General features: G+C 39.8%; 1 protein-coding gene across 2 annotated transcripts; it reads right to left on the reverse strand.

The window, feature by feature from the left end:
• Positions 1 to 768: 768 nt before the first annotated feature.
• Positions 769 to 12855, reverse strand: nfe2l1a (nfe2 like bZIP transcription factor 1a). Of its 2 annotated transcripts, none has more exons than XM_087837258.1 (8): positions 12788 to 12855; positions 10675 to 11020; positions 9980 to 10162; positions 5594 to 5656; positions 5354 to 5491; positions 5090 to 5234; positions 3076 to 3708; positions 769 to 2928 (listed from the first exon to the last, which is right to left on the reverse strand). In XM_087837258.1, exons 2-8 carry the CDS (start codon positions 10924 to 10926, stop codon positions 1985 to 1987), a joined length of 2358 nt encoding a protein of 785 aa, XP_087693384.1. In that variant the 5' UTR covers positions 10927 to 11020; positions 12788 to 12855; the 3' UTR covers positions 769 to 1984. The 2 variants fall into 2 exon arrangements, with proteins under 2 accessions (XP_087693384.1, XP_087693383.1); XM_087837257.1 differs by having other exon boundaries at positions 10651 to 11020.
• Between the last annotated feature and the right edge of the window lie 170 nt (positions 12856 to 13025).

The following is a 13025-nucleotide window of genomic DNA, read 5'->3' on the forward strand; positions in this document are numbered from 1 at the left end:
CCTAGCTTTTAATTGTGACTGAGCTGTTTGGCTTTTGAGTCTTGTTTTCTATTTTTCTATATTCATTTTCATTCATTTTTTCATTTTTCTATATTCATTTATAGTTGGTTTTTTTTTTTAGTTTGTACAGCACTTTAGTCAACCTGTTTTTTGTTTAAATGTGCTCATAAATAAATTGATTTGACTTGACAACTGTTTATCAGCAAGAAACTTTGGTTTGAACGGTGTGGTGATCTGGAGCCTTTCTGTGTGGAGCATGTTCTCTATCATATCAAGACTATCTCTCCACTTTATTACATATTCCATATGTACGGAGTGGAGAGATAGTCTCTCACTCAGAGAACCTTAAACTCAAAACTAGAAAAATGTAGAAAGACAAGTTATAACAGCAGATGATGCCACCTCTGAGAGTGCACGGACTCTTTAGTCTGCTTGGATAAAATTCAGTAGTGATAACATGACATTGCATTGTTCTGCAGAATTTAAAAGATAGTTTCCACTAAGAGCTTTCAATGAAATGGTGTTTATTAATATTGCTAGCATAATGTCAGCCATCCTCACCATTATTGCATTATCCTTCCATTTTAAGTGTTTGATTTTGGGGCACACTAGCTGTAATGCAAGATTGCATTTCCTTAATAGTTGCCTGACATATGTAACTGTAACAGCAGGGGAAAAAAAGACCGAATGAAACTTATACAGGTTATATATTCCGAATTCAATATTTCAGCATCAATGGCCAGAAACACAACACTGCTAGGCGCAAAGTAAAACTTTTATTTTTATTTTTTCATGTTTTTTATATTACAAAAAGTTAAGTTCCCATGTCCTTGAATACCAGCAAGCACATTGGGATTTAACAGAATACAAACAAGGCTTATATGCAGGTTGGAAATTTCATCTTTTTTTAAAAAATCAATTTCAAAAACAGGATTCTGATTATGTAGTTGTCTTACTGCATTTCTTTGACAGACAATGATTCTTTACATTGTGTGAAGCACTGAACGCCTGCCATGATAGTTGTATTTCCCAGTGTTTTAGACAATAGTATCAGCCAGCATGTCCATCTGGTTGTGTTAACGACTGAGCAAATCTCTGTTCATTTTCCTGGTTGTTTACATAGCAGTCCATCCGAATTGACACACATTCTGAACCAACAGTCCTGAAACAATATACAGTGCTGCTACCACAATTTGTTCTCACATATAATTCTACATCATGACACATGATGTTGCTAATATTTAATCTTTTTTTTTTGTTGGATATGTCCTATGAAATGCTACAACCTCCTGATATAGCTTATTTAGCCAAAAGAAAAGGTATATGCAATACCACAAAGCTTCCAATGTGCCTAGATCTGAAAATATACATCTGAATATTCTACCCTATATCTTCAAGTTTTGGGAAATTAACTTTGTTGTCCTGAGGGTACTGTGTGGGTACAGTGCAGTCTAGGAACTGAATATACCCAGGTTTGAGCTCCATGAATCGAAGTCTTCCCTGTGCAGGTTTCCTGTATCACTATCAACAACTCGTGTACTCTGGCTCATAGTCAGTGTAGTGTCAACGACTTTTGGGGTCTATTAGCTGATAGCAAGGATCAGGCCTTCTATCCGTTTTCTATACACTGGCTGTTGAACACAATATTTTTAAGCATAAGAAATTCTTAGGCATTAAACTAGCATTCTAGAATGCTGGTCCCGGGTTCTCTACCCACTTAAATAAAAACTCAAATTGCCCTGAAGCTTAACACAAGTCAAAATCAAGTCTTTTTCCATTTCCTGCTCAACTTCCATTTTCCCAATCCATCAATCATGCCAACAAGTAAGGACCCTTAGGGAAACATGCTTGGTTCTTTGAGGTTTTGGACACTCAGGACTATTTGTTTAAAAAAGACCCTGGGTTCCTTCCTCACCAACCTACCACCTTCATTTTTGTGGTCACACTTCCTTTTAAAGAACCTCTTTACATTTTTGATATCTCTTCACTTCTTCTTGTCCCTTTGATTCTGTTTCTTACTGTTTCTTCCATTTGGTTTAAAATGAAGCATGTACTCTGTAGCATCCATGGGACTCCCTTCCTCCCTTGTCAACCTGGAAAATACTTCCTTGTATAGCATTTCCATATGGCGTCTAATTTCCTGCAGATTCCTTAGGGTTTCCCGTTTTTCTCTTAGTAGACGTGAACGGTGCCGCCTTAAAGAGGACACATCGTCCTCCAGGCCAAACAGCACATCTTGTTTCCTCTTCCTGCAGTTCTGGGCAGCTATCTTGTTCTTACCACGACGTCGTATGTCCTTGATAAGGGTAAGTTGCTCCTCACTGAGCTGGTAATTGGACAGTAGGCTATTAAACTCCTCCACTGGCAGATTAACAATTAGCTCATTGGAGAAAGGGATCTTCAGGGTTTGTGCACGGCGCTCATCCTGACCCCAAATTTTGTTCTCTGAGATGGATCTAGAAAAGGACTGTGGGTAAGGTTTGAGACTATCGCGTTGTTGAGTCGATTTAGTGTGTTTGGTAGGCATCTTGCCGAGGGGGATAGAACAGGCGGAGGACCAGGGCATGTTATACGTGTGATCATGGCCAATATGCTCCAGCCAGGAAAACCCATGAAACAGACTATGATCAGAATAGTCGACAGGAACAAGCTTATTTTCATGATTCTCTCCTCCTACTGCCCCCATGTCTTCCTCTTCAAGCTCTTCCTGCTTTATCATCATTACTGCTTCCACATCTGAACCAGCTAAGTCTTCCTCAGAATCTTCATCATCATCTTTGGAGAAGGAACTTCCCGTAGCTGAGACATAAAATGAAGAGGACGTTGACGAAGAGGAACAAGAGGAGGCCTCAGAAGTACATGGAGAAGCAGGGCTGTGGCTGAAGTCCAAGGATAGACCAGAGTCTGAATCTAGCTCACCCTCACAATCTAGGAAGATTAAGGTTAAAAGTAAGATCAAAGTAAGTTTCACAGTTTCATTATGTGCACTTTTTTATTCATCATGCTCTTCAAAGAACTGTACTGAACTGTAACTGTTACAGATTTTGTAAATAAAATAGTTATGGTATTGCCTACCTGTGGAATTGCCATGATGATTTGTTGATGGTCGACCATGATTTTCTATGACTGCAATCTTAGAGCCTAAGTGGTCATCATCACTGCCAATTTCCTGTTCTGCTAGTTCATGGTTGAAGCAGCTTTCATCTTCCAATCTGGCTGCCATCTCAGGACTGAATACTTCCTCCAGAGCCTGGTCCAACAATCTAATTTCATCCAAAATGGCAGCATCCTCTAAAAGATCACTAAGTGGAACAGGAAGATCATTTTCATTGTCTTCATACCCCAGTAGGTGACTGGGAGGAGACCCCACAAGGTCTTGGGTCATAACATTTCCATCTAAAGGTAGGGTGGAATTGGAAGATTGAAAGTTAACATCAATGCCAGGACGATGTTCTGGTTCCATCCTACCCACATCAACTTGTGATAAAAAACTGATAATGTCATCTTCTTCCATTAGTTCCATGCTGAAGTCTTCTAAAGGTTCTTCTGCAAGCAGATCTGTTTGGTCTGGAGGACTATTCAAGGGATGTCCATTAATGTTATTCATAGTGTCCCGTGTGTTTAATGCTGAGTTGTGGTCATCCAATTCTGCAGTAGGGATTAATGGAAGCAGGACTGGCTCAGACTCAGCTTGAGGCTCTAATAAACCTGGAAAGATGGTGTGGGCATGGTGGCAAAAATATACATATATTATTTACAACAGGTTGTGGGTTTGGAACAAACATTCACAGAATTGTCTGTAAACAAGAAAAGCAAATTATGCCATATATTTAGAAAATGTCCGGATATTATATAGGAGTTTTCTTAAGGGTTTTCCAAAGTTTTTAGAACTTACAAATTCCTATCTGCAGTGTTGGGAAGGTTACTTTTAAAATGTATTCCACTACAGATTACAGAATACATGTCCCAAAATGTATTCTGTAACGTATTCCGTTACGTTTCTCAATGAGAGTAACGTATTCTGAATACTTTGGATTACTTAATATATTATCATGCTGTTTACAACTACATTAATGTACTATTGCTGTGATTTATTACTGTTACTGAAGGTCCGCGGCTCCGAACCGTAGTAAAGGGACCTCTGGCTAATACGGTGGGTTCTGTGTCGGGCTCGTAGCCGAAAAATAGCTTTACTTTGTTGTCTGGGTCAACTTTGTTAGCCAGAGACAGAGAGAGGCGTTGAAAGGCTGCTCCAACGGAACTTATTGTTTCGGAGCAAAACACGAACACGGTGTACAGTCGAGTCTTAATAGCTTACTTACAACTGGGCTCGTCAGGCACTCTTCTTGGCTGCAGTGGTTATTATTATATTTACATGCTTCCAGCTCCCGTTTTTGCTCGATGATAACTCGTACTTTTCCTTTTTCTCCCTCCCTCGCTCACAGACACATAACGTGTATGGCAGTCCATTCTCCCTGCAGCACGGACTACACTGCCTATGATGCTACATTCTTTAGAGCTATACCGGTAGCATTCTGCCTAGCTTAGCACAACAACAACAACAAAAAAAGCGCTCTCTCACCCAGGAAACACCCAGAGAGAGCGTCACCCTGTAACCATGGCAACCGTAATGCTGCCACCTGGAACAATAGAACGTAGCTGTCAAACAACCCAGTCCTGACCCGCCACAATATGAAACAGGGAAGTACCGCCGTGTAATCCATTTATTTCAACAAAGTAACTGTATTCTAAATACCACCTTTTTAAACGGTAACTGTAACGGAATACAGTTACTCATATTTTGTATTTTAAATACGTAACGGCGGTACATGTATTCCGTTACTCCCCAACACTGCCTATCTGTAATCTTGACTATGAAAGTGATCAGTGTTTTGTATTATTTTTAAAAACCCAGGCAAAATTTTGTTAAGTTGGGCTCAGGGTCCTAATTATTTTTTCTGGAGCTGTTCACCCACATCTCTGCTAACTATGTCTAAGCATCTACTGAAAAAGGATACAAGATATTTTTAAAAGCTGTGGAAACATAGACATAACATAAACAGCTATGGTTTATTATGAAATTAATTACCATGTTGCAAATGAGTCTCCTGATCAGCTTCTGTAACAGGATTGTCACAGCAGTTAGACATTGTTCCAGACACATTTCCTCGAAAGGTTCCAGATGGTCCTGAACTTAGATTGTGGTCTGATGATGCCATGTCCATGTCTGTGTTCTGGAGGGCAGAAATAAGAATTGTATCTAAATTTACTGTATCTAGATTTTTAAATTTTATCCCATAATTTTATCTCACTCTATTTAGCAAATATATTTTCATTTTTTTCTCCTAGTCACCTCAGGTTCCATGATATTTAGCAAATCCTGCCAATGGAGCTCAAAGTCCATGGAGGGATTCTCAGTAGGGAACAGTAGGGAATCTCTGTCTGAGGGCTGACTCTCCAGGTCCTCCACTCCACCACCAACATCATTTAGCTGAGGTCAAAGCAACCAAAAGAAATTCTAAACACTGTTAAACGTAAGGAAACGTAAGATTAAAAACAAATGAGAAGAGAACAGACTATGGTGGCAACCTACCCATTGTTCCTCTGTGGAGGGGAAGGTCTCCTCCAATAACCTGAAACATTCCTGGAGGGAAGTCTAAAGAAGGGGAAAAAAACTGAGTTTAACCTATCGTTAATCTTTGCTGGATGGCTAAGAAATCAGACACATCTTTATCTATAAATCTCTTCTTGGGCTGATTATATGCGTAAAAACCACAACCAATACAACCTTCATTTTCACAATATCATACAACTGATTGTCCCAAAAATCAGAGCAGAATTGGGGAAAAAGGCTTTTAAATACGCTGCCCCTGCTTCCTGGAATAATCTGCAGAAGGAACTGAAATTATCAGAACTGGTTACCTTGGGGGAGTTTAAGTCCATCTTGAAGAACGAGAGAATAACTCTTTTACTCAATGTGATTAATTTTAATAATACATTTTAATATCGCTCTTAATTTGATCTGTTATTGTATATTTTTCACATGTTCGTACAGGATATTGTATTTGTTTTAATGTTATATACTTATGTGGTACATGTATTTTGACATTTGTTGCCATGATGCCAGGTCTCTCTTGGAAATGAGATTTTTAATCTCAATGAGATTTTACCTGGATAAATAAAGGACTAATAAAAAATAACCACATGGGTGCTTATTTTAGCTGACCTTCAGGGGTGGTCTGGATAGTGATGTCTGTAGTTTATTAATCATGGTTAGCAAGAGATTGTGCACTTTCTGGATTGGTTACAAGATGCCCCACACCAGGATCCAGGAAAGCCTAGAACTGTACATCAGGACCCTGAGTTGTTTCATCAGCAACTCAAGTGGCGAACCAACTTCAAGTCACTATCATGTGAGATCTACCAAGGAGATGCTCTGCATAGGCCTCAACCCCCTCAGTGAGATAAAGACTGGCTATGGATACTGACTACAGAATGGAGCAATTGTCAGCAGCCTCCTCTACATGGATGACATCAATCTGTATGCCAAGAGCAAACAAGACATTGATTCACTGGCATACAGCCGTGACATTGGAATATCGTTCAGATGGTAACGAAGAGAGGAAAGGCTGAGGGGATATATATATATAAAACAAGATTTATTTTCACAGTCAAACCAGCAGTTTAGCAAACAATGTACATTAAACCAGAGGTGGGGCACTCCAGGCCTCAAGGGCCAGAAGTCTTGCAGGTTTTAGATGTCACCCAGGGTCAACACACCTGAATCAAATGATTAGTTCATCACCAGTCCTCTGGAGAACTTCAAGACATGTTGAGGAGGTAATTTAGCCATTTAAATCAGCTGTGCTGGATCAAGGACACATCTCAAACCTGCAGGACATTGGCCCTTGAAGCCTGAAGTTCCCCACCCCTGCATTAAACGAATATCTATCTCCCTGGTTGCCCACTTATATTCATTTCCAAATATGGTAAACATTTTGTAAGAATTTACCACAAAAGCCAAACAGTAACATTTAATAAAAGATACATTATTTAATTACAATTACAAATCCAGCAACTACTGCTCACCAAAGGCTTCACACGTGTGCCAGTTATATTGGGTAATTTCCATATTGAAATCTGTCAGATGCATTTTCTGTTTTACCAGGCAACAAACAGACAGACTGGCTCAAAATATCTTTGACCTTCCTGACCTGGTTGGGGACTTTCGAGACAAACCCAAGACCCCCAGCAGCTGGTCAGCTGAGACAAATATGTGGCTTTCAACATACAGAATATAAATCAAAGCTAGATTGCTGCTGCATGACAGGAGTTCAGCTTAGTGTCTCATTTTGCGCCCATATCATTCCATTCATCATAACTGCGTAATTGTTTTAGTTGTGACTATAGCAATGTAACTGATTTATTTACTTATTTATATGATCAGTTTCATCACTGCTCGCTACTCCTGTTTACTTCCTACCACAAGTGCAAGTTAAAACCTCATGCAATAATGTGCGTTTGTTTACAAGCATGACGGCTCATTGCTTGTGAATGTCTGAACTGCTGCTGTAAACAGGAGGGATTGCAAAACGGAGGAATGCAGATGTGTGTCAGTAAGCAATAAGTTAGTGATCAGGTTTCAAAACAAGCCAGACAGTCACAAGGCTGAAGGACACTAATAAGGCTTTCATTCTGTATGAGTGTGACTGTGTTTGTGTGTACGCTTGCTAGTTGATTCTGATAGCTGACAGGGAATTTAAAACATCATTATATTTGTTTTCATTTTGATGAAGAGGGGATAGCTCTGTGTGTGTGTGTTTGTCCTGACTGGACATGCCGGCCTGACTGGACATGCCGGCCAGCATGTGGGTTATTTTTATACTGTACATTCTGTTTGTTGGCATTGGTCACAGTGTTTTGTTTAGTCATAATTTAGCGTGTGTAACCCCGTCTATAGTGATGATTAAATAATGTGGTGATCTTTCTATGTATCTTTCAAGAAACCCTGAACACTGTAAGCTGAGAGAGATGTGGTTGCCCTTTTACTGTTACAGTACTCAGATACTAAGACAGGTTAAGTGAGTGTTTAATTCTGGTCAAAGCTTGACCAGGCATGTGAAAGCTGCTGCCATTATTAAAGGGAACTAGCAGCAAGCAGTAACATGGAGTGAACTGTTCACCAGCACATTCGCTTACCTAAAATTAAAGATAACATTTTGACACTGCTACTATTATTTTTGGCTCTGTTTCAATGTGGGATATTCATCCTTAGTTCACCTGCCTTGTTTCCGCAGTGGATTTGTAGATATGAACTGGAAGTGAACTATCAACATGGATTCAACAAGTCACACTGTGGAGCACCACACAGACCTATAGAGCCGCTTGTTTGTTTTTTCTTTTTTAAGATGTGACTATATTTGAACTACTAAATTATCCGTTAATGCTAGTAAGCTTAGTTAGCAAGCTGCATCCATAGGGGTGCAAAGCACAGACTCGGATCCCTCCAGTTAGTCCTCAGTAACTGAGTCTATATCACACAACAAGTTATATTGTTTGCCATTACCAAAAGGTACCAAAACAACAGAGACACTGGAGAAGTCCAATCAGCAGCTGCCTGGGTCTACACACCTGTCAATGAGGCCAGGCCCTAACTTCAAGCTTCAACAAATTCGGAATGGGCAAATTCACTAGGAAAATATCTGAATAAATTAAGATTAAAATATAAATAAAACTCAAACTGTACAACTTGCAGTTACTCAGTATCTAGTACCATTAGGTGAAGCAGTCGGTGGGCATTAAAAGAGTAGTGAGCAGTGTGCGTGACCCCAAAGACTCAAGCTTATTGGCTGCACGACCAAAACAGTGTACTACAAGGAAAGAAGAAAAGCTACAGCTAACAGACATTTTCTCTTCAGCAGGCTCTTGCTTTTATTCTTTCATGTGTTGCAACTGTACTGATTTTATTGCTTCAGCTTCCTAGTGAGGTCATGTGGCGTGAGGTGAGGTTTCCTAGTGACTCATCAATCTCTGACTCATTCTCTCTCGTGACATCAAGCTCAGTTTGGGTGACAGTCAACAAACAAAAACAGCTCTTTAGTCGAGATCACTCGTTCATATAGTATATATGTAAATAATGGCCAGCGGTTTCTATTCATTCCAACATATCTACACTGCTACTTCAGTGACAATATGGGTGGACCTACAGACTTGTAAAAATCTGTTGATATTTTACAAGAAGCAGCATTTTCATTTTCAGTGCAACCTAATGATTTGGTGGTCCCCTGTGGTTTGACATTTGTGGTTTTAAATCAAACTATTGAATGGATTGGACATATAAGCACGCTCACTCCGTTCTTCCTCCGCCTCAGTGCATATTGAGGTGTAAGACAGTGGTTATTGGGCATATGGTATCCTTTCACTTTCATGAACCAAAAATGGAACTTTCAGGGCCGTTTAACACAGCAGCTTGGCAGGTGTTGTACACAGATGTTCTCTTGGTCTGCTCTCAAATTATTGACTCATCATCTCCACTCAGTTCACATCTATTTCTCCCTACTCCCAGCCCTATGAGTGCCAATATGCCAATTAGAAAAGGCTTTAAACAGACAGAGGCAATTGTCAAGAAACAATTTCACAAACAGCTGTAAAAGCTGTTTGTGAACAGGATTTTATCCTCTAGATAACACATTGTTATCTCAAGGATAAAGGTCAACCCTTGTAACTTAATTCTCTTTGGCCTAGTGTTAACTGTTACAGCATAGACATCCCTGTATAAAGGCTGTGTGTTCTCTTATGGGACTGTTTATTGATGATTTTATCAGAGAACATGTAATAAACCTTTGCACACACTTGCACTTAACCTAGTTCAGACATAAGTCAAAATGGTTTTAGAGGAGCATGGCACATGAAGATGAAAATAAACAGAAGAAAAACTATATTTGAATGTTTCAAATCACTCCATATAAAACTGCTGTACCTCTGTATCCTCTTTCTCCTCTTCATCCTCAAGTTCAGCTTGTGGCTCCGCAGGCAGAGCAGTCAACTCTCTCTCTATTTCAGCAGGAGTTCTTTCCAGCAAGGATGCCTGGTCTGGAGATCTTATGGGGAGGGGCTCTGGCTCCCGCTGGACCAGCCATGTCTCTAGTTCTGCATGTGGAACCTGTGGAGAAAGGTTCACAATTATATGAACTTTTCTCACAAGATCACAGGAGTCTTACCAAAATCATTCATTTTGCTGTCCTACAATAAGCTGTATAGGATTAGAGTTAGGTGCACCGCTACTGCTTTATGTAGAATTCTTTATATAGCAGGCCCAAACAGAAATCTTACAATAGAAGATGAGATATGTGTAAAACACTCTGATTTGATCTGATCTTGTAGTTTCTGAAACTATCTTTGTTTCACATGTGGGTAAAAATACACTGTGGTGACCTGGTGGATTTTAAGAGGTAAATGTTTCAGGTTTTTGTGCTAAGTCAGCTGTAACTTGTTACTGAACAAACTGACATGACAGTTCTATCTATAATCATATCTAAGCATACTTTTAAACTGCTCCTTTAATCCTTAAAATTGCATGAACTTATAATTGGAATGCAAAGTATTGATGCCTAAAGAGATAACGTTAAAAAAACAAATATTTTTTTTTACGTGTAGTCTGTCCAAAGAGCGCACCCAGCCCAGCAGCCTTTGTGCTGTGGAGAACCCATCTAGTTCTACACTTTTGGGGTGCAAGCCTTCCTCCAGGTGATTACGGAGGTTGTGGAACTGTGTTTGGGTGAGGGCTGAGGTTGGACCCAGGAACATGTCATGCAAAGAGGAAGGCAGGTAGGGCTCCAGTTCCACGTCCACCCTCACGCCACAGAGACTCAGCAGGATGGCCATCTGGATAAGGCCTTCTGTAAAGTATTTCTTGAGGTGCAGCATTGTTTTGGCAGATGACAGTAGTTTTAGAAAAGCAGACTATAAAGCTTGATGTTGGTCACCACCACTGTGGTGTCTCTTCTTTTGCGTGGTTCTCCTGCAAGAAGCAAAAAGAAGCTCTTTTAGGTTCTACTCTTCGTGGCTCAATGGGAAAGTAAAGAAGATAGGAAAATACACCAATTCTCCATTGATCAGGGCCTAATCCGAAAAAGGCAATCTGGCAAATTTTAGATGTTGTTTCTTATTTAATCATTGCAAATAAATATATGAAATATATTTTAGTCCCTTCCATATGAAAATGTGTTGTAATTTGAGTGCAAAGCCCTGAAAAACTGTGCTGCCCAGACAGTTTCTGTCCCATTTACAACTTCACAAAGTCTGATTCATTTTAACAGCTGTAACAAAGTTAGAACTTTCTTACTGCTACGCTCTGTAACCACTAGAATCACCCTTCGATTAGCCTGTAATTGATGCTAGTACTACACCCCCCACCATTATGATGTTGATATTAACTCCAGCTATCAAATGTAATCTTCCACTGTCAGTGTAGCCTGCTTTAGAGCAGTTGAGCTCTGACAGTTAGTATGAGGAGATAAGGCAGGCACAGGGCAGGGCTGGCCTGTATCACTGCTCTCAGTAACTTTGACCTACTTCTAGAAAGTCTTTGGTAACCACCTGCCTGGCCCACAACGCCTGTGTTACTCACTGCAGCCACATGATGTAACTACCAATGTTTGCCTGGAAAACCCCTCTCCATGTACTCCATCCAAGAATTGAGTTTACTTTTCCGTCTGTGGTGATCTGTTTAGAGAAGGTGGTGTAGAACTCCTGACTGAGACAGGAGCCTGAAATCTTTTTAGCAACACTTTAAGACCTATGGAAAAAAAATAATTATAAACTATATTGTTTTTGTAAGTGTTCCCTTATGTTGTATCCATACTCATCTGGCATTGTACTTGGTACCTGGCAAACTAATACAGCCCTGCAAACTTCTCATTGTGGGAAGTATGATTAATAAACTCAGGGTTTCCTACGGAAAAGTTGTTAGCGCCCACAACTGTGAAAAAAGTGTGAACGCAAAGGAATTCAGTACTCTCTCACACACAGAAGAGCCGTAGCTAACTTTGATTTGTGATCATAAGTGAGTGGATTTTAAATGAACAGGTAAAACAAAATTAAATCATAACATTTTAGCCCCTTCTCAGTTTATCAAACAATTCTGTGTAATGTAAAAAGCAATTAGCGGAAAAAGAATGAAAAGATGTTGTTGTTATCTGATCAGTCTTCTCATCTTATGATCATAACCATAAGAATCAATTAAAGCGTATTAGGCTATTACCAAGTATCAAGTAGTCATAATTCAGAAAAACGTTTCTCTGCTACTGGATTGATGTGTGTCTTTACTGGTCCGGCTGGCTCTTGTATATGTGTCATGTTAAATGTTAAATTTGTAAAATACGATTGCATTTTCCATGTATTATGTAACATTGCCTGTTGAAAGGCTTGGTTATAAATATGACGGGAATCTAGTCGGAGAGCCTGAGCAGCAGGTTGCACAGTGTTTTTATGCCCGATCATCCAGAACATCCTGATAACTGTTTTATCGCGGAGAGGCCGTTTATACATACACATGCATTTTATTTGTACCCTACAAAAAGAAACATAACACAACGAGAGCCTAACAGTGTAAGCACGTTAGTAGCGTACATTATAACAGCATTACCGGGATACTGCTGTGACTCCACTGGCGACTCCCAAACACATCCTCATACAGAACGTATACAGACACAAAATAATATACAAAAGCACATCAAAGTAATTAATATAGCGATAATAAGTGTGGGCATAAAAGATGCTGTCTTACCAGTCAGGTTTAGTGTGTGCTCAGGGTGTTTGTTGATCTCTCCTACACTACCCCAGCTTATGTTTCTGTTCACTAGAACTGCCCTGGAGGGTGGGACCTTTTTAAAGTAGCACCCTCGTGGTGACGTGTAATAAGCCCTCCCTAGGAAAAAAAAAAACACTGGCGTGTGTGTCAGCATTTCCCTACTTAAGCTGGGGACTTCTTTTAAAAGAAATAAACAAAATATTGCTCACCAAGT

The sequence above is a fragment of the Neolamprologus brichardi genome, unplaced genomic scaffold, assembly GCF_056152115.1.
Source record: "Neolamprologus brichardi isolate AB-2024 unplaced genomic scaffold, ASM5615211v1 NODE_ptg000031l+_length_7269946_cov_1, whole genome shotgun sequence".
Classification (NCBI taxonomy): Eukaryota; Metazoa; Chordata; class Actinopteri; order Cichliformes; family Cichlidae; genus Neolamprologus; species Neolamprologus brichardi.

Excerpts from the sequence above, each read along its gene's own strand:
- nfe2l1a (XM_087837257.1), bottom strand. The coding sequence starts at position 10,926 with ATGCTGCACCTCAAGAAATACTTTACAGAAGGCCTTATCCAGATGGCC. Across the intron at positions 10,163-10,650 it reads GCTCTTTGGACAGACTACAC|GTTCCACATGCAGAACTAGA; the intron begins GTAAAAAAAAAT and ends CTTTCTCCACAG. Across the intron at positions 3,709-5,089 it reads GGAGACTCATTTGCAACATG|GTTTATTAGAGCCTCAAGCT; the intron begins GTAATTAATTTC and ends CCATCTTTCCAG.